Genomic DNA, 23,960 nt, shown 5'->3' with positions numbered 1-23,960 from the left:
TAAATCTTTCTCTCTCTCTCTCTCTCTCTCTCTCTCTCTCTATCTCTATCTCTCTCTCCCTCCCCCATTCCCCTTTCCTGCCTCCCCCTCTCTCTCTCCTGCACCCCCTTTCTCACATCTGCTCCCCCCTCTCCCTCTTCTGCCCCCCATCACTCTCTTCTGCCACATCTCTCTCTTCTGCCCCCTCTGTCTCTCCTGTCCCCCCCCCCTCTCACTCCTGCCCCCCATCTCTCTCTTCTGCCCCATCTCTCTCTTCTGCCCCCTCTGTCTCTCCTGCCCCCCCTCTCTCTCTTGCCCCCCTCTCACACCTGCCCCCCTCTCTCACTCCTGCCCCTCCTCTCACTCCTGCCGCCCTCTCTCTCTCACTCCTGCCCCCCTCTCTCTCACTCCTGCCCCCTCTCACCTGCCCCCCTCTCTCGTGCCCCCCTCTCTCATGCCCCCCTCTCTCGTGCCCCCCTCTCTCCTGCCACCCTCTCTCCTGCCCCCTCTCTCCTGCCCCCTCTCTCCTGCCCCCTCTCTCCTGCCCCCTCTCTCTTCCCCCTCTCTCCTGCCCCCTCTCTCCTGCCCTCTCTCTCCTGCCCCCTCTCTTCTGCCCACTCTCTCCTGCCCCCTCTCTCCTGCCCCCTCTCTCCTGCCCCCTCTCTCCTGCCCCCTCTCTCCTGCCCCCTCTCTCCTGCCCCCTCTCTCCTGCCCCCTCTCTCGTGCCCCCTCTCTCTTGCCCCCTCTGTCCTGTACCCTCTGTCCTGTACCCTCTGTCCTGCACCCTCTGTCCTGCACCCTCTGTCCTGCACCCTCTCTGCTGCACCAACTCTCTTTCTCTCTCTTTCTCCCTCTCTCTCTTTCTCTCTCTCTTTCTCCCTCACTCCCTCCCCCCCCTCTCTCTCTCTCTCTCTCTCTCTCTCTCTCTCTCTCTCTTTCCCTCTCTCTCTTTCTCTCTCTCCCTCTTTCTCTCTCTCCCTCTCTCTTCTCTTTCTCTCTCCCTCTCTCTCTCCTGCTGCCGCCCCTCTCTCTCTCTCTCTCTCCTTGTGTTTGGGATATATGGGATAATATTGACCTACAATGTTTAAATCGTAGTAATCTGCAGCTGATTTACATTACCAGTTGGTTTCAGCTGTACTTTTTTTTTTATTTTGAAATTTTTGTATTGTAATGTGTTGTTTTGCCAAGAAAGAAAGAACTGCTTAATCTCTATGTGGTGTCAATGAAGGAAAGCATTTACAAGGGTCAATTAAGAAATGCTGGCTGGAGTGGCCGTGCGGTTCTAGGCTCTGCAGTCTGGAGCCGAACGACGGATGCGCTCGCAGGTTCGAATCCTGCCTCGGGCATAGATGTGTGTGATGTCCTTAGGTTGGTTAGGTTTAATTAGTTCTAAGTTCTAGGCGACTGATGACCTCTGATGTTAAAGTCACATAGTGCTCAGAGCCATTTGAGCCATCAATTAAGAATGACTCCTCCGTACATCATTTCCTTCCATCACTACATGTCTTGCCTGTAGCAATTTTCTCAATAGCTAGATAATTTAAATACATACTTGTGCAGTACTATTATAAAATCTTGATAGAATGATTGGTGTTCAGTTGCTTTTAATATTGTGTGAAAGTAGCTGAGAAATGTAGCATGAAGGTCAATATGGAACTGTCATGGCTTGGGTTTGCAAACACATGTTATAAGTTTCAGACTTTATCTTGCTGTTGGATATGGTACAGGTCTTCTTCAAAATACCCTTTTCAGTACATACAAGAAACATTATATTTAGTTGTCTAATTAGACTTTTTTAACCATGAAATAACAGTTGCTACATCTTGTGATAAGTGTAAAACAGATAAAAAAAAGTTGTATGAGAACCATGAAATGTTATGGTTATGTAAATAAAATAGAAATAAACTTCCACATGGGAAAAATATATTAAAAACAAAGATTCCAAGACTTACCAAGTGGGAAAGCGCCGGTAGATAGGCACAGTGTTATTCATTGTGCCTATCTACCGGCGCTTTCCCGCTTGGTATGATTTGGAATCTTTGTTTTTAATGAACGTTATGGTTAGGTTGAAAGTGGTGAACATTAAATATGTGATAATGAACACTGTGAATATTAAATTTATGTGTAGTCTCAAGATAACACTGAATTTGTTTCTTTGTAACACCAATCATCAAAGAGACTGATTTTGTGCAGAGGAGACTGACATGGACCGCATTTTCAAGTTGCCAGCAACTACATTCATAGGTGGCAAGGAGAAAGCTCTTCCTTTGCGGGAAATTCTGAGGAGACTTGAAAACACTTACTGCCACCACATAGGTGTGGAATTCATGTTCATAAATTCCTTGGAGCAGTGCAACTGGATACGTCAAAAATTGGAAACACCTGGAGTGATGGAAATAACAAATGATGAAAAGAGGCTTATACTTGCAAGACTGACACGAGCAACTGGGTTAGTGATCAGTTTACAATTTTTTTTATCTTTGTTATGGAAATTGAAACTTTTATGTACAAACTGCCAATTCGCATATTAAAACTGAAATGTTGTGCAATGGAAAGGTCACTCATAACTGAAGAAGTGAATAATATAGCAACAGAAAGAAGAAGGAGCAGGAGGAGCAACAGTGGCTGCAGCAGCTGCTGCTGCAAGATCTGAAATGGGACAGTGTTTAGTCGTGTTGGTTCACATGAGTTGAGAGCTCATTGGTAGTTCAATCCCACATGATGTATCAGGGATAATACCTGTCTATCCATATTTACATGCATTCTCTGCAGGCCATTGGACAATACATGACTGAATTGTATGAGTATTACAGATTTCCTTTTGTATCCCATTTTCATACTGAGCAAGGGAAAAGGCCATTTATATACATCTGTATGTTCCTTAAGGTCTCCTATATTATTCTCTTTAGCCCTACACAAGATATCTGATGGTTGCAGCAAAATGGTTGCTCAGTCTTCTCCGAAAACAGATGCTCCAAATTTATCAACAGGGTTTCACATAAACTGACATTTTTCTTGCGTGATGTACTACAGAGACCAAAGGTAGGACTGAGGAGTTGGCATCTAAGGAGGGTAGCTTTTATGATTAGATTAGATTAGATTAATACTTGTTCCATAGATCAAGAATACGACACTTCGTAATGATGTGGAACGTGTCAGGTTAAAGAAAGATGTCTGTACAAGATATTACATTACACAAAATATTGCATGACACTAATGCTTAAGTTAGTTTTTTTTCCCTCCCTTAATTTATATCTAAAAATTTAGCCAATGAGTAGGAGGAGTTGTCATCTAGAAATTCTTTTAATTTATTTTTAAATGTTGGTTGACTATCTGTCAGACTTTTGATGCTGTTTGGTAAGTGAGCAAAGACTTTTGTGGCATAAAAATTTACCTCCTTCTGTGCCTATCATTGAATGATAGGCAATGATTTAGGTAAAAGCTCGCTATAATTCAGTACTTGGGTACGAAGGATGTGCTTGAAGAAGGTGAACAGACTACCATCAGCTTGGGTTTTAGCAGAATTTTAGGAGCACAAGAATGTTGCATGTTGTCACGACAGAGTCTAAAGGCAGAGAGAGAGTTAAGACTGGAATCTGTGCTCTGCTTGCGTCCTCTTGAGTGACACCGACCCGTAAATAGACACAACTTCTAACATGATAGAAGGAAAAGAATTTACAATTCAATGTCAGTAATAAATAGCTACCAACCCCTCCAAATGGGTGGATGCCTGTACAGTCATTAATTTCACAGGTCTGGTGGCTCACAGTGTCTGCAAAAGAACACCAGACACTTGCTCAGAAAGGTGGGTTGCCCTAATAGAGGACTTAAAGCTATGGGGGGTGCACCATATAGTGAGAGAGTTTATTTTAGAAATGACATTATTTCATCAGCAATTAACATTTCAGTTTTTGACTTTTAAATTACAGTTAATAAACTTACATATTATACTGGCTACTTCTAACAGTACTGATCCAATAGATTTTTAGTTTTGCTCCCAGCTGTGGCTGTAGATTATCCCTTGAAATTAAAATATCTTCTCTCCTGTTGCTGTACCAGTGTTCCATGACAATTTTTAGCCAAGGCTCTCAAAATACATAGTTAAATTGTATAACACAAAACCTCAAACCAAGTGACAGACATGAAATGAATGTCATCTTCAGTTATCACTCGCAACACTTTCTATAGAAAACATACAATCTCAAAAGCTCTCACAGTAAACTCTAGAATAATGTCCTAGGCTACCTGGGCAGCATTGTAGTGCTGTATTTACTAGTGAGTAGGGGAATTCTCACATTGTAATTGGCACTTGGTAGTCTACAATCGCTAAACAGAGAAGGAAATAGAAGTTTTTGTCTGCAGACATACCACTCAATTACCAAATTTATCAGGAAACATTCATATTGTACACAATAAACATTAATAAACAAATAGACAATTTAATCTTATGTCTAAGTGTGATGTTACGTGTCCTTTTCAGGTGGTTTTTATTCACAAGTACTGGCCAGTTGGAGTTCAAGTAAAGCACTGGTGAAAGTTAACTATTGTGTAAGTAAGAACAGAAGAAGACTGACACACATCATTCAATTTTGACAACAGTATATTTACAACAGAAGAACATAACTTAAAAAGTTTTTGTACAATCTGTCATGTTGTACCTTTAGAGGAAGTGCAAAATACCATCGAGGTTATGGAATCTCAGTAATATCTATTCATATGATGCTCAAGTATGCAAGATCTGTTGGATGATGGTGTTTGGTTTGTGGGGTGCTCATCTGCATGGTTATCAGCATCTATACAAAGTCCCAGTTTTTCTACAGTCCAATTTTTACACAATCCAAATTAGCCATGGTCACAGATGATGATAACACAAACGCCCAGGCCCCGGGCAAAGAAAAATCCCCAACCTGGTCGGGAATCGAACCTGAGACCCCATGATCCAAGGCAGGTATGCTAGCCGCTAGACCATGATCTGCAGATGCAAGATCTGTTAATTTCACTGTACACACAAGCTTTTAATTCCAGTTACCTCTTTTTGCAAGAGGTCACAAGCAAAACTGTGCTTGATAGGTAATTATTATTTTTCAATTTTTTAAAGAATGTGTACTACTAACAAAGTTGAAGTTTCTCTAAGCCTGTAGTCACAGCTTCACTCACAATAACTATACCAAAAGCAAAGTAGGAGAGGAGAAGCAGAGCTAGGCGGCATTTGGTTAGTATAGCTCTGGTAATTCCTTCCATTAACATGAGTAACAGCACAACCTAATTAATTTGTCGCGCCTTATGGGCTATAAACAGATTGATTGATTTTGATTGTGATGGATGAGTATCAGTGACATTAATGGCACCATCCAGTTACCATGGTGATGCATTTCGAAGGGGGTCTGGCAGGGACAAAAATGAATTTAAAACTTAAGTAATAATATGTCCAGGCTGGAATATCAACAGTATTGTAAAAAGGGTAGAGTGCTACTCACTGTAAACATGACATGTTGAATAGTGACCAGGCACAACTAAAAGACTATTACACATGAGCTTTCAGTTGAAATCTTCTGCAAGAAGCAACAAAACATACACATTCACACAAGCAAATACAGCTCATGTACACGAATGCAGTCATTGACTGCTCCAACCAGAATGCAACTGTGTCACATTAAATGGAAGCAGCAATTCAGAGTGGGTCAGAAAAAGGGGAGGGATAACAGAATGGGGGGGGGGGGGGAGGGGGAGGAGTCAGCATTGCTTGGCAGAGTGCAGCTACTAGATGGTGGCAGGATAAGGCTGCCAGATGTAGTGCTGGGAGACTGGGAGGTGAGGGGGGGGGGGGAGGTGCATGGGGGGGGGGGGGGGAGATGGGATGGGGGGGGGCAAAGAGTGCAAAAAGGGGTAAAGACTGGTGGATGCATTGGCACAGAGCAGCATGCAGTGATGGTGAGGGAATGTGAATTGGGAGGAGACGATAGCACAGAGGGATGGAAACTGTGGGATGGAGAATGTGGAGACAGTTGGTTGTTGTTGTCGTTGTTGTCTTCAGTCCTGAGACTGGTTTGTTGCAGCTCTCCATGCTACTCTATCGTGTGCAAGCTTCTTCATCTCCCAGTACCTACTGCAACCTGCATCCTTCTGAATCTGCTTAGTGTATTCATCTCTTGGTCTCCCTCTACGGTTTTCACCCTCCATGCTGCCCTCCAATACTAAATTGGTGATCCCTTGATGCCTCAGAACATGTGCTACCAACTGATCCCTTCTTCTGGTCAAGTTGTGCCACAAACTTCTCTTCTCCCCAATCCTATTCAATACTTCCTCATTAGTTATGTGATCTACCCATCTAATCTTCACCATTCTTCTGTAGCACCACATTTCGAAAGCTTCTATTCTCTTCTTGTCCAAACTATTTATCGTCCATGTTTCACTTCCATACATGGCTACACTCCATACAAATGCTTTCAGAAATGACTTCCTGACACTTAAATCTATACTCGATGTTAACAAATTTCTCTTCTTCAGAAACACTTTCCTTGCCATTGCCAGTCTACATTTTATATCCTCTCCCAAGGCCGTCAGTAGTTCCAATGGAATGTTGTTGACTCTGGGGGCCTTGTTTCGACTCAGGTCTTTCAGTGCTCTGTCAAACTCTTCACGCAGTATCGTATCTCCCATTTCATCTTCATCTACATTCTCTTCCATTTCCATAATATTGTCCTGAAGTACTCTTTGAAATCCAGGAGAGTATCATATTGCCGGCAGTCTGCAACCTGCTATTGAGCTTCTTGCAGCTCCTGCAATAAGCATCTCATCTGCTTGCATCATAAGGACCTTTTGGCTTAACGCATTTGTGTTATGATGCATATGATAATCAAACTCACACATCTATCGCATCAAATATCTGTTTGGGCTCTTCAGATTTAACAGCCACAGAAGGGATGCACGGTCTGTAGCAACTTATTTTCCTGAATACCAATTGCTTTGAAATAATTAATCCCAAACACGAGGGCTAATAATTCCACCTCCATTGTGCTGTAATTAATGTCTGCTGTATTAAGTTGGTGAGATGTGTAACCAGTGTGTTTCTCTTCTGTACCCTGTTCCTGACTTAGAATACATCCCACAGCAAAGTTGGATTATCACAAGATAATATGTATGGCTTTTCAAAATCTGGGTATACTAGCAGGGGAGAACTTGTGGAAACCTCTTTAATCTACCATGTAGCTATCTCATACTCTGTAGTATATTAAAGATATTCTGCTTTTCCTCTTCCCCCCTCCTCCCCCCCCCCCCCCCAAATTTAGTGAGAGGTTTAGACACTGTAGTGTAATCCTCGACAGAGCAATAGTAATTAATAATTTACAATCTACGAAGAAAGCTCTGCAATTCCTTCAGGTTAGTGCAGAAAAATTGTCTACCACTTTAAGTGACAGGTCTGGTGTGGTGTCACCACCAGACACCACACTTGCTAGGTCTTTAAATCGGTCGTGGTCCATTAGTATACGTTGGACCCGCGTGTCGCCACTATCAGTGAATTGAAGACTGAGCGCCGCCACACGGCAGGTCTAGTCTAGAGATATTCCCTAGCACTCATCCCAGTTGTACAGCCAACTTTGCTAGCAATGGTTCACTGTCTACATATGTTCACATTTGCCGAGACGACAGTTTAGCATAGCCTTCAGCTAGGTTATTTGCTACGATCTAGCAAGGCGCCATATTCTTCAAGAATGTATTCTGAACTTGTAATATTGTGAATCATGTACCGTCAAGAGTGACATTCATCATTAAGGGATTAAAGTTAAGTATCAAACTAATTACGTACACTTTCTGAATTCTAATTCCTTGTCATGCTCCAGACCTCACGTCAGTATAGTTCTCCCCTCCTCACGCCAGCCTGCATGAGCTCAAACGGGCGCATTTCGGCCTCCTCTAGTAACATGGTGTTGGCACTTCTGCCAACACATCATCTGGTTTCACTGCAGCTGAGCTAATAACATGACCTAGGTACTGATCTTTGATTGAGCAAAAGAACATTTTTCCAACTTCAGACTCAAATGCGCCCCTTGTAATTGTAACAACACACTTCTTAGCTGTTCAGCATGTTCAGCATGTTCTTAGATTGTATATGAGAGTCAATAATATTGTATAAATAAACCAAACACATAGTTAGTTTCAATCCTGTTAACAAATCTTCAAACTGCTGAAATGTAGCATGCACATTCTTTAAGCCAAAAGGCCTACTAAAGAAAGCAGTTTTCGGTCTGTTTTGGGGCACAATAAGAATCTGATGCTAGCCTGATTTCATATCCAGAGTAGTAAAATACGAGGGTTGACATTTTTGCAGATACAATCGTGGTTGGAAAATTTGACGGACAGATGAAAGGCTTAGGTGGGAACTTAATGTGTGGAAAGTGAAGAATATGTAAATGTTGTGCCACATATATGTATTACAGTAGTGTACAGGTTTCATGGTACAAAATGATTATAGCACAGCACACATTCAGTTGACTGGATTTAAAGGTCATAAAAGTAGTGTCCTGCAACGTCCACCACATGCTGCCAATAAGGGTGAGGTGCTGAATACCATCTGTGTCTACATTTCTGCAGCATGTTGAATTGGGTCATATATTGTCCTACAGTATTTTCAGTGTCCTCTCATGTTGCAGTCCGCCTGACAGGTAATGGTTCATATATCAGTCATTTAAGATAAGTCACAAGGTGAAAGGTCAGGAAAGTATGACAGGTGTTCCAATTCTTCCCATCGACAGCATCACAGTTGACGCTGCACACACTCTGCTTTCTGTGGTTTTGCATTGTGATGCGGTGTTACTGCACTGTCCATAAGATCTGGATGTTTCTCCTGAATGCCTCATCATACCTGTTATACCACAAAGTTCCTGTAGTACTTTGCACTCTCTGTTCTGCCATGTGGAACAAAGTGACACACAATGACTCTCCTGGCATCAAATGTTGCGATCACCTTCAATTTCACATGGCAAGGATTCTGACAAAACTGTCATCTTGATGATCCAACATGTTGTCACTCTGTGGACTGATATTTGAGTTCTGGCTCGTATGACCTGCCCCAACATTCATCGATGGCTATTATTAATGACAAGGAATGGTCACCATCCAGTTGCCAGCTTGCGAGGTGGTTGGAGCATATTGTGTATTGCATTCACTATTGGACTTATGTCAGTTCATACCCACCACAATGTAATTTTGCACAGTTGAAGCTCTGTCCACAATATCCCGTAGATGGTGGCTTTCTCGATACCACTTGCCCTCTCTAATGCCATTGGAATCCATCATTTGTCTTCCTCCAGCAGCTGCTCTATGATAGCATGTATCACTTCAGTCATCCCAACTATTGCTGTTCAGTGATTACCACACATCCTTACTGAAACTTTTTGTACCCACCATATCACTGTATGGTATGGAAAGACATTATTCCCAAGGGCCTTCCACCTAGTCACTGTGACATTCTCTAACATTTCTTCATCAGCAAATGGCTATCTTGCTCTATGCACACTGCTCAAGGCAGGTTACTTCCATTTCGCATGACACACGTCCTACAATGGATTTTGCTGTGCACTTTGTGCTACTGCCAGCAATCACAGATCCATCTATTGTGAATACATAGCTATGCCTGCATAGCTTCCGTGCAACAAATACCAGTTTGTAATCCACTCAATAATTAACGAGGCAAAAAAAGTTGCAATAACTTTCCTGCAAACCTCGTATTTCCAGTTCTGTGACCTACCCAGGATTTCATTTATATGAGCTGTGTTTTCAAATATAATCTGTAAGTGATAATTTTGTTTTTAAAAGAATTATTTGGAGGAAATTAAATCATTGCCATTTTATGTTTTTATCTCAGACTTGAAGCATTTCTGGCAAGAAAATGGTCAAGTGAAAAACGATTTGGTTTGGAGGGTTGTGAAATCTTGGTACCAGCCATGAAGCAGATTATTGATCACTCAACAGAGTTTGGTATAGAATCTGTTGTAATGGGCATGTCTCACAGAGGTCGCCTGAATGTTTTGGCCAATGTTTGTCGGAAGCCACTGGAACATATTTTTACCCAGTTTGCTGCTCTGGAATCTGAAGATGAGGTAAGTAATTATTATTTCATATTTTCTTGGAATTGGGTAATGTATTTTAAAGTAGGGCTAGCCAGACTTTTGTCCACCAATTGTGGTGTAAATCAGGTGTTGCTGTGTTTATACAAGCAGTTCAAATTAATATACCATAAAGTAGATGAAATGAAATGTTCATGTGGCTAGGGCCTCCTGTCAGGTAGACCAGTCGCCAGGTGCAAGTCTTTTTAGCTGATACCACTTCATGACTTGCATATCGATGGGGCTGAATTAAGAGGTAGACTATACAACACATTGGAGAAGATCTCGACCAGGCCGGAAATCGAACCTGGGCCCCTCCAAGCTAGTCTGCTGCCAGTGACCATGCAGCGTGGAGGCAGACACTACAATAGATGTGTTTTCCTATTGTGTTGTCCCAGTGCTGGAGTCTCACTTGCAGTAGGACTCTCTCTCTCTCTCTCTCTCTCTCTCTCTCTCTCTCTCTCTCTCTCTCTCTCTCTCTGCTCTCACCCCCCCCCCCCCCCACCCCCCCACCCCTCCGTCACTCCCTCTTGTGTGTGTGTGTGTGTGTTGGTGTGTGTGTGTGTGTGTGTGTGTGTGTGTGTGTGTGTGTGTGTGGGTGGGTGCGTGCGTGCGTGCGTGCGTGCGTGCGTGTGACATGTGCGCCCACAGGGGAGGGGGGGGGGGGCACTCAAACTCTAAGTTTTTGGATAACCTTGACCTTGTTTAACTGTCAGTCTTCCACTCAACACATCAACAATTTATAGTGATGGTTATCTTTAGTTCTCCCATTGTTTATACTTCACCCAGGACCTTCTAGATTTGTAGAAAATAAAGAGGAAGATGAGGCAGCTAATCAAAAAGATTCCTCTGACATTGTGTTGCCATACTGAGACTGTAGACTGTTGTATACATTAATATTCTGGGAAGTGAGAAGAGTGCTATTCATATCTCAAGAAAAAAGCATTAGTTATTTTAGTTTTACAGGGTGCTCCAGAAATACTTCGACAAGCTTCAGAGGGTTGGAGAGAGTATTTTGAGGAACAAATCAGACAGGAACCCAGCTGTGGAAATGTCATCCAACGATGCTATAGTGCGTCAAAGTTATAGGCTCCAGTTTCTGCCATTGTGCCACCCATTCAGCGTTGTTGGATGACTTTTCCAGGCATGGCTTCCCATCCTTAATTTGTATGCTGATGTATCTTAGGCAGATGTCTCGGATTGTGGTTGTTCAGTGATTGCAACTGATTGCCATGATGGAGCTAGCTGCTGCTTAGAAAGGCCTTGTCCCCTATATGCAATGATTGTTACCCCAGTTGATGACAGTTTCGGACACAGGTTTCGATCCACAGTTTATTTTGCTCCTGGAACCCTCTAAATCTTCAGTGTTTTTTGGAATACAGTAGAAAAATAAAGTGAACATGGAAAGTTGTGTACGAAACCATCATCCACAAAGGCAACAGAGCATTTCATTCATCAGAGACAAGGCCGATTTCTCCACTGGCAATCATTGCATTCAGTTGCGAGCACTGAATAACAAACATTTTGAGATGTTCTGCCTACAGTCCGTCAGCGAAAATTCACATTTGCTGCCAAAGGGAGGCCTAGCGGCAGGCATCGGTGCCTATAACTGAGACTCTCTATTGGATGACTTTTCCAGGCATGGCTTCCCATCCTTAATTTGTTGCTCAAGACACCCTGTAAAATCCCTCAAAGTTCACTTCAACACTTCTGGGACGCTGTGTACACGTGCACGAATGTATACTTGTTTGTGCGCAGGCACATATGGAGTGATGTGGTCAGTTGGGAGTGGGAGGGGTGGGGAAATTATGACAGAAATTTCAAATTAGTTTGAAAGCCAGTGTAATTAAATGAGAAATAAGTGTGTCTGTGCATCACTCATTATTCATCTCCCACTTAGTTGCCAACCCTAATTTTTCTGTATGTTTCCATCCTAAAATTCCCATGTAAAATGTTATGCTTGTGTTGTTTCTGACACAATAAATGTCGCTGGGGCTGTTAAAGATTACATTAAATGATTTCATTAAAACTCAACAAAACTGCAGCAGAGTGCATGCTTTTCATTACAGGGAAGCTTGGCTTATAAAATGCCACGTTATGAGAGTTATGTTAGAGGTCAGCAAGTTATTTAGCTTATGTTTTCCAAATGACCAGATTGTACCAACATAAGATGGGGAAGATCTTAACTATATGACTAGAAAGCTTAACACTAGAATTGTGGAAGGGGTCACAGTGATCCCTGTCATACTTTCTTCTTCAATGTCACATCCAGGTTTTTTTTACTTCATTCACAAAATTCTATGGCTTTCCCTAATTTTATCTCCTCTGTATAATGATGTATTGCAATTTACAAAATATTTATATTTTCTTGGACATTTCATTTGATGTACCTAGAACTGTGGAAGACACAAATGTAATTTCTCTTCTGAAAATATGTAAATGTGAAATGACAACTATCAGCTATCATGCAGATCTGTTGCTGCTCATTGGTGCATCTCGGCATGTGTGTTTTCCAATCTGCCACAGTTTACTTCATGACATTCAGATAAAATACTTTGAACAGATTTTCAAGCATGTCGCGCATTTCTTAAAGAATTTTGACACTGAATTGTAAATTGTCTTCACTGGTTAAGATAAGGATTTCATACCAGATGCAAGTGAGGTTGAAGATGAAGACATTGTGAATCGGGAAGGATTAATGGAGGAGGATTTAGATGATCCTCACCTCAACCATCACAGCATACCCAGTTGAATTCCTTTACAAATTTGGTGACTAGGGATGGAACCGAGTGGGAGATCATCAATTTTTCATCTTGTGGAAGGAGATTGACTGTGGATTTTATAAAGATGAGAGAGGCCCCACTGGTTATGCTTCACAAGAAGTAGACAACTCTGTCATCACTGTTTTCTGTCTTGTTGTTGGCATAGTGCTATGTCTTGTTAACAAAGACACATAATAAATGCTCAAAAAGTACTACAAACAATGATTGGACAGTATGGCTTGAGGAACTGTAAAAATTGATAGCCCTGATATCGGCTTGGGGTGTCATTTGTACAAAAGGTATGTCTGCGGGTGATCTTCAGTTGCATTCTTAGGGCCCTACTTTCATCAAGGATGTTGTACCAAGGGACGGATTTCAGGTGCTCCTCAGATTTCTTCATTTCATGAAAATTCAACACTGGTTGAAAGCCTGTTGACCAACAAATTTTGCTCTTGTATCTGAAATGTGTGGAAAATTAATTAAAAACTGTATTCATTCTTACTGCATAGGAGAAAAATAATCATTATCAAGCAGCTGTTACTGTGCGAAACAAGATGCAGGTTCTTTCAATTCAGGCCTAACACACCTGACAATAATATCACATTCTGGATTGTTGCCTATGTCCCAACAGAATATATATGTAATGCTTTGCCATATCTCAGGAAAGAGGACATGCATAGAGAGAAGCAGTCACTCAGTGAGTAAGTCATTCTAAGTCTCCTGGAACCATTTCCAAATCAAGGAATAAACATGATGACAAACATTTTTTTCATGTGCCTTCATCTTGCTAAGCAGCTCAAAGAAAAGGAAACTTAACAACAATGTAGGAAAAGACAGATTGCTACTTAGCATGTTGTCTTTATTGTAAGTAGAAATCTATATTTTCCTACATTGTTGATATTCCTAACTAGAGTTTCCTAGTTGATGCACTGAAAAAGAACTGTCATGAAAGTAAGAAAGGCAAATGCTCAGGTACTCTGCCCAACATTCTGTGACAGACTGGCAACATAGACTGCACCATGGCTGCATACCATGAAAATAAAAATAAAAATGTCATTCTTCTGAGTCTGTTGCCTCCTGCAGCAGAAACATGGCACCTTACCATTATAAAATGCAACAAAGTATGGGATGGATGTAGTTGATTAAATGGCATCTAAATAAGCTACAAAGGATACTCGTAAGAGATTGCCAGTGTGTGTCTTCTACAATATTTTGGACATGGTGCCAATAAATTGGGCAGAAAACAGCGTGATGATGTCAACATTGAGCTCTCTGACATCTGTCAATTCTTTTTTAAAGGCTATGGAGCTCAATGTCAGATTGGGACAACCATCTTGCTCCAAACCTGAGCCTCCATCCATTGTGGGCTCTCCTCTCCGTCAGAAAGTCGGGATGAAAGTACTACCCCCCCCCCCCCCCCCCCCCCCCCCCTGGTAGATGGTTCCCATTTTACAGTGGAACATGAATGGATTCAGTATGCACATGGAGGAACTGAAACTCCTAATGCAGCAATGCTCTCTGTGCTTGTGTTTGCAGGAAACAGATTTCAAAGCATCTGATGCCGCTGAGCCATGGGGCTAGGCAAAGATGACCTGACTGGGGAATGAGCCAAAGGAGGGGTTGCTGTGTTTGTCAATAATGGGCACCACTCCTCTGCTTTTCCCCTGGATACCAACCTGCAAGCAGTTGCGGTTGAAATTGCTGCATGTCAGCAGCTTGCAGTGTGTTTTCTTTATTTACCTCCACTGGATACAGTAGACTCTGAGGCTCTAACAGGTCTTATCGCGCAACCAATGCAAGCCAGGATCCAGCGTTTTGTCGCTACCATGTGGCTCTCGAGAGGGAAAAGTTGATCTGTCTCGCGTGTGTCTGAGGCCTACAACTCCCCTTTCTCCATGTGGGAGCTCGAATCAGCACTGACTGAGACTTCTGACACTGCACGCAGTCACAACCACATCTGGCACTGTGTGCTTAAACATCTGCCTGTGGTGTGAAAGGAAATCCTCCTCGAATGTTTTAGTCTAATATGGCAGACAGATGTCTTCCTCAGCTCGTGGAGGGAGGCAATTCTAATCCATCGCTTCAAACCAGGAAAGGACTGCTCATAGGGAACACTATCCTTCATTTTAGACACACAGTGTGGTTTCTGGGCCTTATTTTTGACTCCAGATTCTCATGGTTGCCACACATGCAAGACTTGAAAGCCAGAACCCTGAAAGCACTGAACATGTTAAAGTGCCTCAGCCACAGGTCCTGGGGAGCAGACAGGGTGCATCTCCTCCAGTTTTATTGGGCTTTTATGTGTTTGCAGCTGGACTATGGGTGCACGGTGTATCAGTCAGCAAGGCCCTCTTATATACGGATCCTTGACACTGTCCACCATGCAGGGATTTGACTGGCCACGGGTGCTTATCGGACCAGTCCCATACCCAGCGTCCGTGCTGAGACCTGGAAACTGCCACTTATCATTCAGTGGCAGCTCCTCCTGGTGCACCAGGTGTATAAGTTTCTTGCAGATCCAACCTCACCCGCTCACCATATTGTTGTTCATCCCACCTCTGGACCATCTTTTTTTTTCCCTACAGTCCCCGAGCCCATGATGCCATTTGGGATCCGTGTGCAGCATGTGCTGGAGTCCTCTTGGTATGGAGCCCATACAGCCCCAAATCCAGGTTTTAACTGCCTGCCACCCTGGTTACTGGAGAGGCCCAGAGTGATTTTAGATTTGGTGCAGTACAAGAGAGATTGCACTCCTGCTTCTGTTTTTAATGCAAATTTTTTGGCATTTTTATCTCAGCACCATGACTATGTAGCTGTTTTTACGGAGGGGTTGAACAGGTGAATTGCATTGGTTGCTCTGTTGTTTTTCCGGATTGTCTCCTCAAGGTCCAACTGCCTGAAGCCGTTACTGCCTTTGATGCAGAATTGTCTATTGTCTTGTGGGCGCTAGAGCAGATGAGACGCTCCTCCCATCCTAAATTTCTTGTCTGTTCCGATTCACCAAGTGCCCTTCACTCTTTGCAACATTTGTATCCAGTGGATAAAATAGTCCAGACCATCCAGGACGCCCTCCTACATCTACAATGACTGGAGAAGGAGGTGGATTTCTGTTGGTTTCCAGGGAACATTGGCACTGCTGGGAACAAAACGGTAGATCTCACAGCCGAGGAGGTGTGTCTCAGTCTGCATGTATTTCACTGTGCCATCCTCCTGCATGCACTCACCTCACTGTTAAGATCACAAGTCGTGTGTCAGTGGGAAGATGAGTGGCTGGAAATGACTAACAATAATCTCCGTTTAGTCAAGCTCACAACGCATGTGTGTTGTACTTCCTTCCAGCCACGTAGATGGGGCAAGGTTCTCCTCACTCCGCTTCGGATAGGCCACAGTCCTATGATGCATGGCTTCCCGCTCTGGCAAGAGGACTCTCTGATGTGTCATACTTGTGGCATGGAGGTCACAATGCACCACATTTTATTGGATTGCATTTTATTTTCTGACCAGCGTGCCATGGCTGACTTGCCGGCAGATCTGCCATCTCTTTCATGAAATGTTCAAACCAATGTGGTTTAAGTTTTTATGTTCTGTGACTTGTCCAATGTTTCTACCAAGATTTTAGGGGGAGAGGGTCTCAATGTGTTCACAGGGTGACTGGCTCACCCATATTTTATGTAAGTGGCGAGCCAGTGACAATTTCCTGTGGCATCCTTGATGCTACTTTCTTGTTTTCTTTATGTTTAATTTTCTTACACATCCTTTTTAATCTTTTCCCGCTTTCTTTGCATTTATGCTTCCTTTTTACTAAATTTGTCCACATTTGTTTGTTTTAATGTGTGTCAGGGTGCTGATGACCTCAACGTTGAGTGCCCGTAAGCCCCGACACACACACACACACACACACACACACACACACACACACACAACAATAAATGCATGGGGGTCATCTACAAAATAGCAATGAACAAGAACATGGAAAAGAAGTAATTCATATTTCAGCAGGCGAATGAACTCAAAGGAACAACAGAACAGGAAGAACAGGCAGAATGAAAGGCCATGGGACTAAAATCATCTGTGAAGTGAAAGAAGTGCCAAATTGGCCTCTGTGAAGGCAACAAGACTAGCAACAACTGCATAAAGTATCACAAAGCCGTGCACATAAAACAGAAATCACCTGTGGTGTGTGTAGCAGATTCCACTGACTTGAGTAAAAAACAACAAATTTGTGTGTAAAACACATGCGAGTATAATATAGACTGTGTATATTAAACATGCCTAGAATCTTACACAGATAGTTAATAATTACTGTTCAGGGAGCTTGTTAACATGAACAATATTAATTAGCAAGATTTGTTTAAATAAGTAAGTAATATATAAATTAGCATGTAACATAATTATTATAGTGAGTGCTATACTTATAACACAGAAAACACCATATACTTTCACTATATAATATTGTTATTGGCACAAGACAAATCAAAACACAAAGAAATACTTTTCGACAATCACGGTAACAGTCATGACAAAAGTCTCACACCAACTAGTCAACAACCAAAGTAAGTAAAAGCGAAGTCCAAAAATCAAAGATATTAATACTTTCTGGCAGTTCTGCCACAGAGACGCCCCCCCCCCCCCCCCCCAAGGAGCGTGGTGGTGTGCATAGGAGGAGTGATGAGGAGTAAGTGGTAAAGGGAAGGTAAACATTTAAGGCATGACATAATCTTGAAGTCCGAGAGGTGGCTGTATGGTGTGGCCAGCACGGGTGATAGCAATAGGGGTAGGAGGATTCGGGAAAGACGAAGGAGAAAGGGGGGTTACTCTTATAAATAAAACATTCTTGGAGTCTACATAGGCTGAAATGTCATTTTGTGGAGTACCAGGAGCCACATTGAAGCACTGTAATAGCTTAATGTCTTTCTGGTCAGATGGCACAGAATTGTTTTGAATTTCAAATTAAAAAAGAAAAGTGTCCACAAGTTGTATTTTTGTAGAGTCCACTTGAAACACTAGTTCATTACTGCTCACACTCGGAGGTGTGAAATATAGAAGAGGGAGGCCTTGACTTGCAGAGAGTGTTTGATTAGCTTGTGGAGAAGGGAGAGGACAGGTCTCTGAAGTTTCCTGCAAAACAAATTCATTATCGATTATGTTGGTGTCGTTAAGGATCCATGCTGGTTTCAAGCGCTCAATGGACATGACACAGGGTTTGTTCTTAAAGAGGATCGTATAAGTATTTTCAGAGCATGACAGGACCTGGTAAGGGCCAGTGTAGGGTGGAGCAAGGGGTGGACGCACAGCGTCTTCTCTAAGCATCATATAGTTACAAGAACTGAGGTGTGAGTGACTGAAAACCGGAGGGGTAGCATGCGATTGAGTTTGCGGAAAATGTAACTCGGTGATATGCTGTCAAACCTGTCATACCAACTCGGGAAGCTGATCCTCAGGAAGTAGAGGAGGATCATCAATAAAATCCGCCGGAAGCGTGAGGTTTTCTCCATATACCATCTCAGCAACTGACGCTTTAAGGTATTCTTTGAAAACCATCCTCAAACCTAAAAGGACCCAGGGCAGTGCCTCAGTCCAAGAGGAAGAATGACACATGAGAGTGACCTTCTGGGTACGGTGCTATTGTTCTATTAGGCTGTTAGATTGCGGGTGATAGGCTGTAGTTCTGAATTTGTTGATACCACACCGTTGGCAGAGGCAATTAAACAGATTAGATTCAAACTGTCTCCCCTGGTCTGTGGTAAATGAAGTAGGGCAACCAAAACGAGAAAGCCAATGGTGGACAAAAGCGTTAGCTACAATGTCGGCCGTAATGTCCGCGATGGAGATAGCCTCGGCCCAACTTGTGGTATGATCTATCATGACCAGTAAGTAACAGAAGTTGTCAGATATCGGTAATGGACCGACGATGTCCAAATGGACATGACAGAATCTACCTGAGGGAGCAGTAAATTTGCCTAATGGGGGCTTAGTATGTTAGTGTATTTTGGCTCTCTGGCAAGGTATGCATGCCCTCGCCCACCAATTACAATCTCTTTTTTTCATTAGGCCAAATGTATCTTTCTGTAATGAGGGGCATAGTCGCGCGAATGCTCGGGTGAGTGAGATTGTGGATTGTGTGGAAATTGTCTTTCCTATGTGCTTTAGGGACTATAGGACGAGGATGACCTGTTTTAATGTCACAATACAAAGAGCAATCATCATTAGGGAAGGGAAGTAGAGAAATTTGTAAGGAAGTATTAGAGTCAGAGAGAAGGTGCTGTATCTCTGGGTCGGATAGCTGGAGCCTGTGTAAGCGGTGAGGATCAGTAGCTGTCTTCAGGGAAGACAGGCGTGACAGGTAGTCTGCTGCAACATTGTCATTACCCCTGATATATTGAAAGTTTGAAACATATTGTAATGCCAAATCCATATGGCGAAACCTTCTGGGTAGCACATCTAATGCTGGTTTGCAGAGAGCCTCGACAAAGGGCTTGTGATCTGTGTAAACTGTCACAACCCGGGCTTAAATATCTGTACGAAAGTACTTTACGGCCTCATAAATGGCATAAAGTTCACGATCAAATGCGAATCACTTTCTTTGCATTTCGGTGAGCTTTTTTGAAAAGAAACCCAGGGGTGTAGTAGCTGTTGGTAGAGTCTGTTGCGAAACTGCGCCAATGGCATTATCGCTAGAGTCTGTGGTTATTGTCAGGGAGGCGTCAGGGTGAGGGTGAGACAGGGTAATAGCGTTCACCAAGGCGTACTTAAGCGAGTCGAAGGCTCGCTGCATGGTCTAATCCTATTCTATGTGTCTGTCACCTGTGGTATTCTTTCCGTTTAAGGCCTCAGTGAGAGGGGCTTGAAGAGATGCCACATGTGGAATGTGGAGTCTAAAAAAATGTACCATTCTGAGATATCTATGTAACTCTTTATAGGCTTGAAGGAGGGGAAGGTAAAGTATTTGTTGTACTCTATCTGAGGTGGGATGAATTCCCTTATTATTGACCAAATGTTCCAGGAAAATAACCTCTGGCTTCTCCAGTTGGGATTTGTCATGATTAATCTCAACCCCGTGTCGTCCCAATCTGTCAAAAATCTTGTTGGAAGTGTTGTTTGTGTTCCTCGGCAGTTGTGGAGAAAATAATAATGTCATCTAGGTAGGCATAGCAAAAATTAAGGCCACATAGAATGGTGTCAATGAATCTTTGCCAGGTCTGGGTGGCATTCTTCAATCCATAAGGCATTAACAAATATTCATATAGTCCAAATGGGCTGTTGATAGCGGTTTTGGGGATATCTTCTGGGTGCATCGGAATCTGATGGTATGCCTTTTTGCAGTCTAACACAGAGAAAAAATTGGAACCGAACATGGATTGTGAAAAATCGTGGAGGTGTGGGACAGTGTAGTTATCAAGAATTGTTCTGGCGTTCAAACGCCTAGTCTCCACAGAGTCAAAAGGAATTGTCCTTTTTGGGAACGACACATATTGGGGAAGACCATGCACTGTCTGAGGGGTGGACTATACCTGAGCCTAAAAGTTCATTAATGCATTCTTTGGCACGGTAAGTTTTTTTGCATTGAGGCATCAGGGGCGAGAACGGACAGGCGGTCCCTCAGTTGTGTTATGCCTGTGACTGACGTTCATAGTAAAGGCCTTGATTTTGTGAATAGGTGTGGCCGAAATATGTGGAGGGATGCAGGAAGGAGTGACGTTATCATCAGTGCGTGGTAAGTATGAAAGGGAACTAACCTGAAATACATTATCATTGAACGGTAGTTCAGTGAAAGCTGCAGTGTTGTCCGTGGAGCTGCGCTGTGCAACAGCCGGCGGGGTTCGATTGACTATGGTGTTATGGTGTTACTGCATGAAGGAATCGTAGCGCGCGCATGTGCGGCGTTGCCTGTAACAGCTGTCGCCTCTGTGTTTTGATAAAAGGTGGACGGTGAAGCGCAGGGTGGGGGGTTGCTGTGCAGGTTGCCGTCTTTGCTGTCTGGGTTTTGGTAGGTGCCGCTGTGGCTGCGTATAAACAGCGGTGCGATATGCAGGTCCCATGTAGTTTTGTGTGTGTTATTACTTTTAATCTAGATCTCCTCTCTAAACCCGCGCAATTCATCAGTCAGGACATCACAAGGTTGAAGTAGCTTTGCATTGTCTACAAGCAGTTGGTCTATTTCAAGGCGTTGCGTAACTAAGTTCACTACGGCAGCTTTGACCTCCTCAGATAGAGTGGAAACTGTCTCTTTGTCTTGTTGGCAGGCATATTCGAGCTGCATTCTGTCGGTGTGGATGGGGAAAACCTCGCCGAAAATTTTTGTTTTAAATCCACTGAGCAGAGGGCAGGTGTAATTAAGTCCAAAGAAAAGTTATGAGCTGTTAAGAAGTCCAATCCTAATACTGGCCTGTCGATTTCTACAATCAAAAATGTCCAATCATAATTATGTGTATCATCAAAGTAAATGCGAAGTTGCGTTACACCATAAACCTTTAATGAGGAATTGTTGGCTGCTCTGATTTGGTGAGGCAAATGGGTGATTGTAGAAGTGATCATTGAACATGGAATGATGCTCACATCAGCACCAGTGTCCACTAAAAACCATTTCTGAGAAGCTATATCTTGGATATACAAATGCCTGAGAGAATAATTCGGAAGTACTAGCCGGTGATCTGTTAGGCAACTTGACGTCACAGTGTGGACTGGTGTGCCTATAGTGGCCCGCCGTGTGTGTTTGGGCACATTGCACAGGGTGAATGGCAATTCTCGGCTGTATTACCCTGTAAACGGAGTGATACCAGCAGAAAGGATAAACTTGCTGATCCTGTGTTGTTACCAGGTGAAGGACGTCACGTGAAGCTGTGGTATGGGATGGTGAAGGACGGTGGGGAATCTGGTGCTCAGCCAGTGTACTCTGTCTGTTGTTTTGGAAAGATCAGCCTCTGCCATGCGGGGGATGTGTAATATAGAGGGGGGCACACATAGATAACTTTCTTTTGTTGATTATCTAATATACGGTGTCCGCCAGCAATAATTTTGCTTGTAGACATTCCTGATCGTGTGATAGGAGATGTAGTTGGATAGCTTGTGGCAGCTTTGCAACCCAGAAAGAAAGTAAAGCTTCATCTGGCATAGTTTTGCTATTGAAGACAGCTCTGATACGTCACCACACTTGTGAAGGAGTCGAGTCTTTGAGATGTACATCTTGCAGTATGTATAAAACAGACTCTTGCGTAGTCTTAGCTAGATGTTCTCAGATCTGTTGTTTTGCCAGTGTGTAACAATTTGCGGGGGCCACCAAAAGCACTAAGTCCTGTACCCACTCAGCGTGGTCCTCTAGGGCATTAATAAGCGCAATAAATTTAGCACTGTCTGAATCAATGTTTAGAGTGGCGAATATAGTCTATGCCAAAATAAACTGTGTATGCAGATTGTTCATCGTGAACCTTGGTAGTTTAGGTATTTTCTCACTCTTGTGTTATGGATGTAACAAATTTGATAGCACACTGGATGGAAGTGGCGGAGTGTTTATGAAGCTGTCACTCGTGGCGTTCGTGGCGGCTGGTTTAAACATGGCTGGCTCGGGAGGCGCGGCAGGCGCAGCTGGGGCTGCAGAAGCAATCGGGGTTGGATGGCTGTCCAACCAGTAATTGTTGTCACTGAAATTTGTACCCATCTCTTTTTGTAGTGAGTCTTGTAGTGGGTGGGGAGAGAATGTGTCCAAAACCGATTTATCATCAATATATGGGGAGCTCAAAGTGATCTGTGGGCTCAAAAAGTCTGTGAGGTTCATATGTTGGGGCACTGTTGCACACTACATGTCACAGGAGGTTGTATGTACGATGCACTGTGAGTCACAAATTTAGGCACAGCACTCATTATTGGTTTGTTGTAGACAAATGTAGAAAAAGATTTCATAGCAGGTGACATCACTGATGATGTTGAAAGAGTCCACAATGGCATTGTTGATGATGGAGAAAACTCCATGGCGTTGTACTTATCTTCCAATTTTATCCCAGTTGTTGGTGGCATTGTGCATAGGAAACCATAGAAAGGCAGTGTGGAGGCACCATTAGTATCATGTTGTAGTCCGACAGGAGCAGAAGGTGAGTGATGTGGAGTAAACGGCCACATTGTCGAATCGGACATACGTTGTGTGTCGAAGGTCACCAGTATGGTGAGTGTTATTCTTATAACACAGAAAACACCATTTACTTTTACTATGTAATATTTTTATTGGCACAAGATAAATCAAAACACAAAGAAATAGTTTTCGACAATCACGGTAACTGTCATGACAAAACGAAGTACAAAAAACCAAAGATATTAATATTTTCTGGCAGTTCTGCCACATTATTATTATAACTCACAAAAGATTACAGATTAACCTACACTAAAGAAAATTACTTTGTTAAGATGAATAGGAAACTATTTTACACTGTCTCAAAATGACCCCTTTCTGCAGTTTCAGGGTTGTCAGAAACTCTGCCAGTTTAGTGTTAAAGAGGAATTCAGTAAGGCTGACAGGAAGATGAATATGAAGTAATATGAGTACTTTGCCATTGGAAAGGCAAAATACATTGAGGTATTTTTTTAATAAACAGAGAACAAGTAATGATGAAAGCACTAGCAGGATTAATAAAGGACAAACTGTACAAACACAATGAATTCTGTTCTATGGAATGGGAAGATAAGAACAACAGCAAAGAGTAGAATGTATAAGGCTATAATTCATATCATAGTTTTGTATGGAACACTAGCCTGGTACATTAACAAAATAGAAATCAGAATGAACTGCTGGCCACTGAGATGGATTACTAAAGGTGAAGTTCAAGCTGTATTAGGATGGTTAGGATAAAAATATGACTTAATCCATCAAAGGATGGATATCTGTAACAACATGCAAAAAAACAGCCAGTTTGATTTGCCCATGTAAATAGGATGAAGGAAGACAGGGTACCAAATAGGATACTATGTTGAATACCACCCCATCACAAGAAAAGTGGTCACCATCAATCTAAAATGGCCAGATGAAGGAGGGGAGACAGTGGAAAGAAAAAATATGAATATTGACGAAAATCAAGACAGATGATGATGGTGATTGGGGCAGAGAAGTGGCACCAGCCATAGGGGT

General features: G+C 42.8%; 1 protein-coding gene across 2 annotated transcripts in view; it reads left to right on the top strand.

The window, feature by feature from the left end:
• Positions 1-23,960, top strand: part of LOC126284404 (2-oxoglutarate dehydrogenase complex component E1-like) — a 175,082-nt gene that overhangs the window by 69,704 nt on the left and 81,418 nt on the right. For both annotated transcript variants that reach the window (XM_049983309.1, XM_049983310.1), the window contains exons 5-6: positions 2,173-2,428; positions 9,845-10,079. In XM_049983309.1, coding sequence (XP_049839266.1) covers positions 2,173-2,428; positions 9,845-10,079 — 491 coding nt within the window. The remainder of the gene's footprint in view (positions 1-2,172; positions 2,429-9,844; positions 10,080-23,960) is intronic.

The sequence above is a fragment of the Schistocerca gregaria genome, chromosome 8 (genome assembly GCF_023897955.1).
Source record: "Schistocerca gregaria isolate iqSchGreg1 chromosome 8, iqSchGreg1.2, whole genome shotgun sequence".
Classification (NCBI taxonomy): domain Eukaryota; kingdom Metazoa; phylum Arthropoda; class Insecta; order Orthoptera; family Acrididae; genus Schistocerca; species Schistocerca gregaria.
This window is presented reverse-complemented; position numbering and strand designations above follow the sequence as displayed.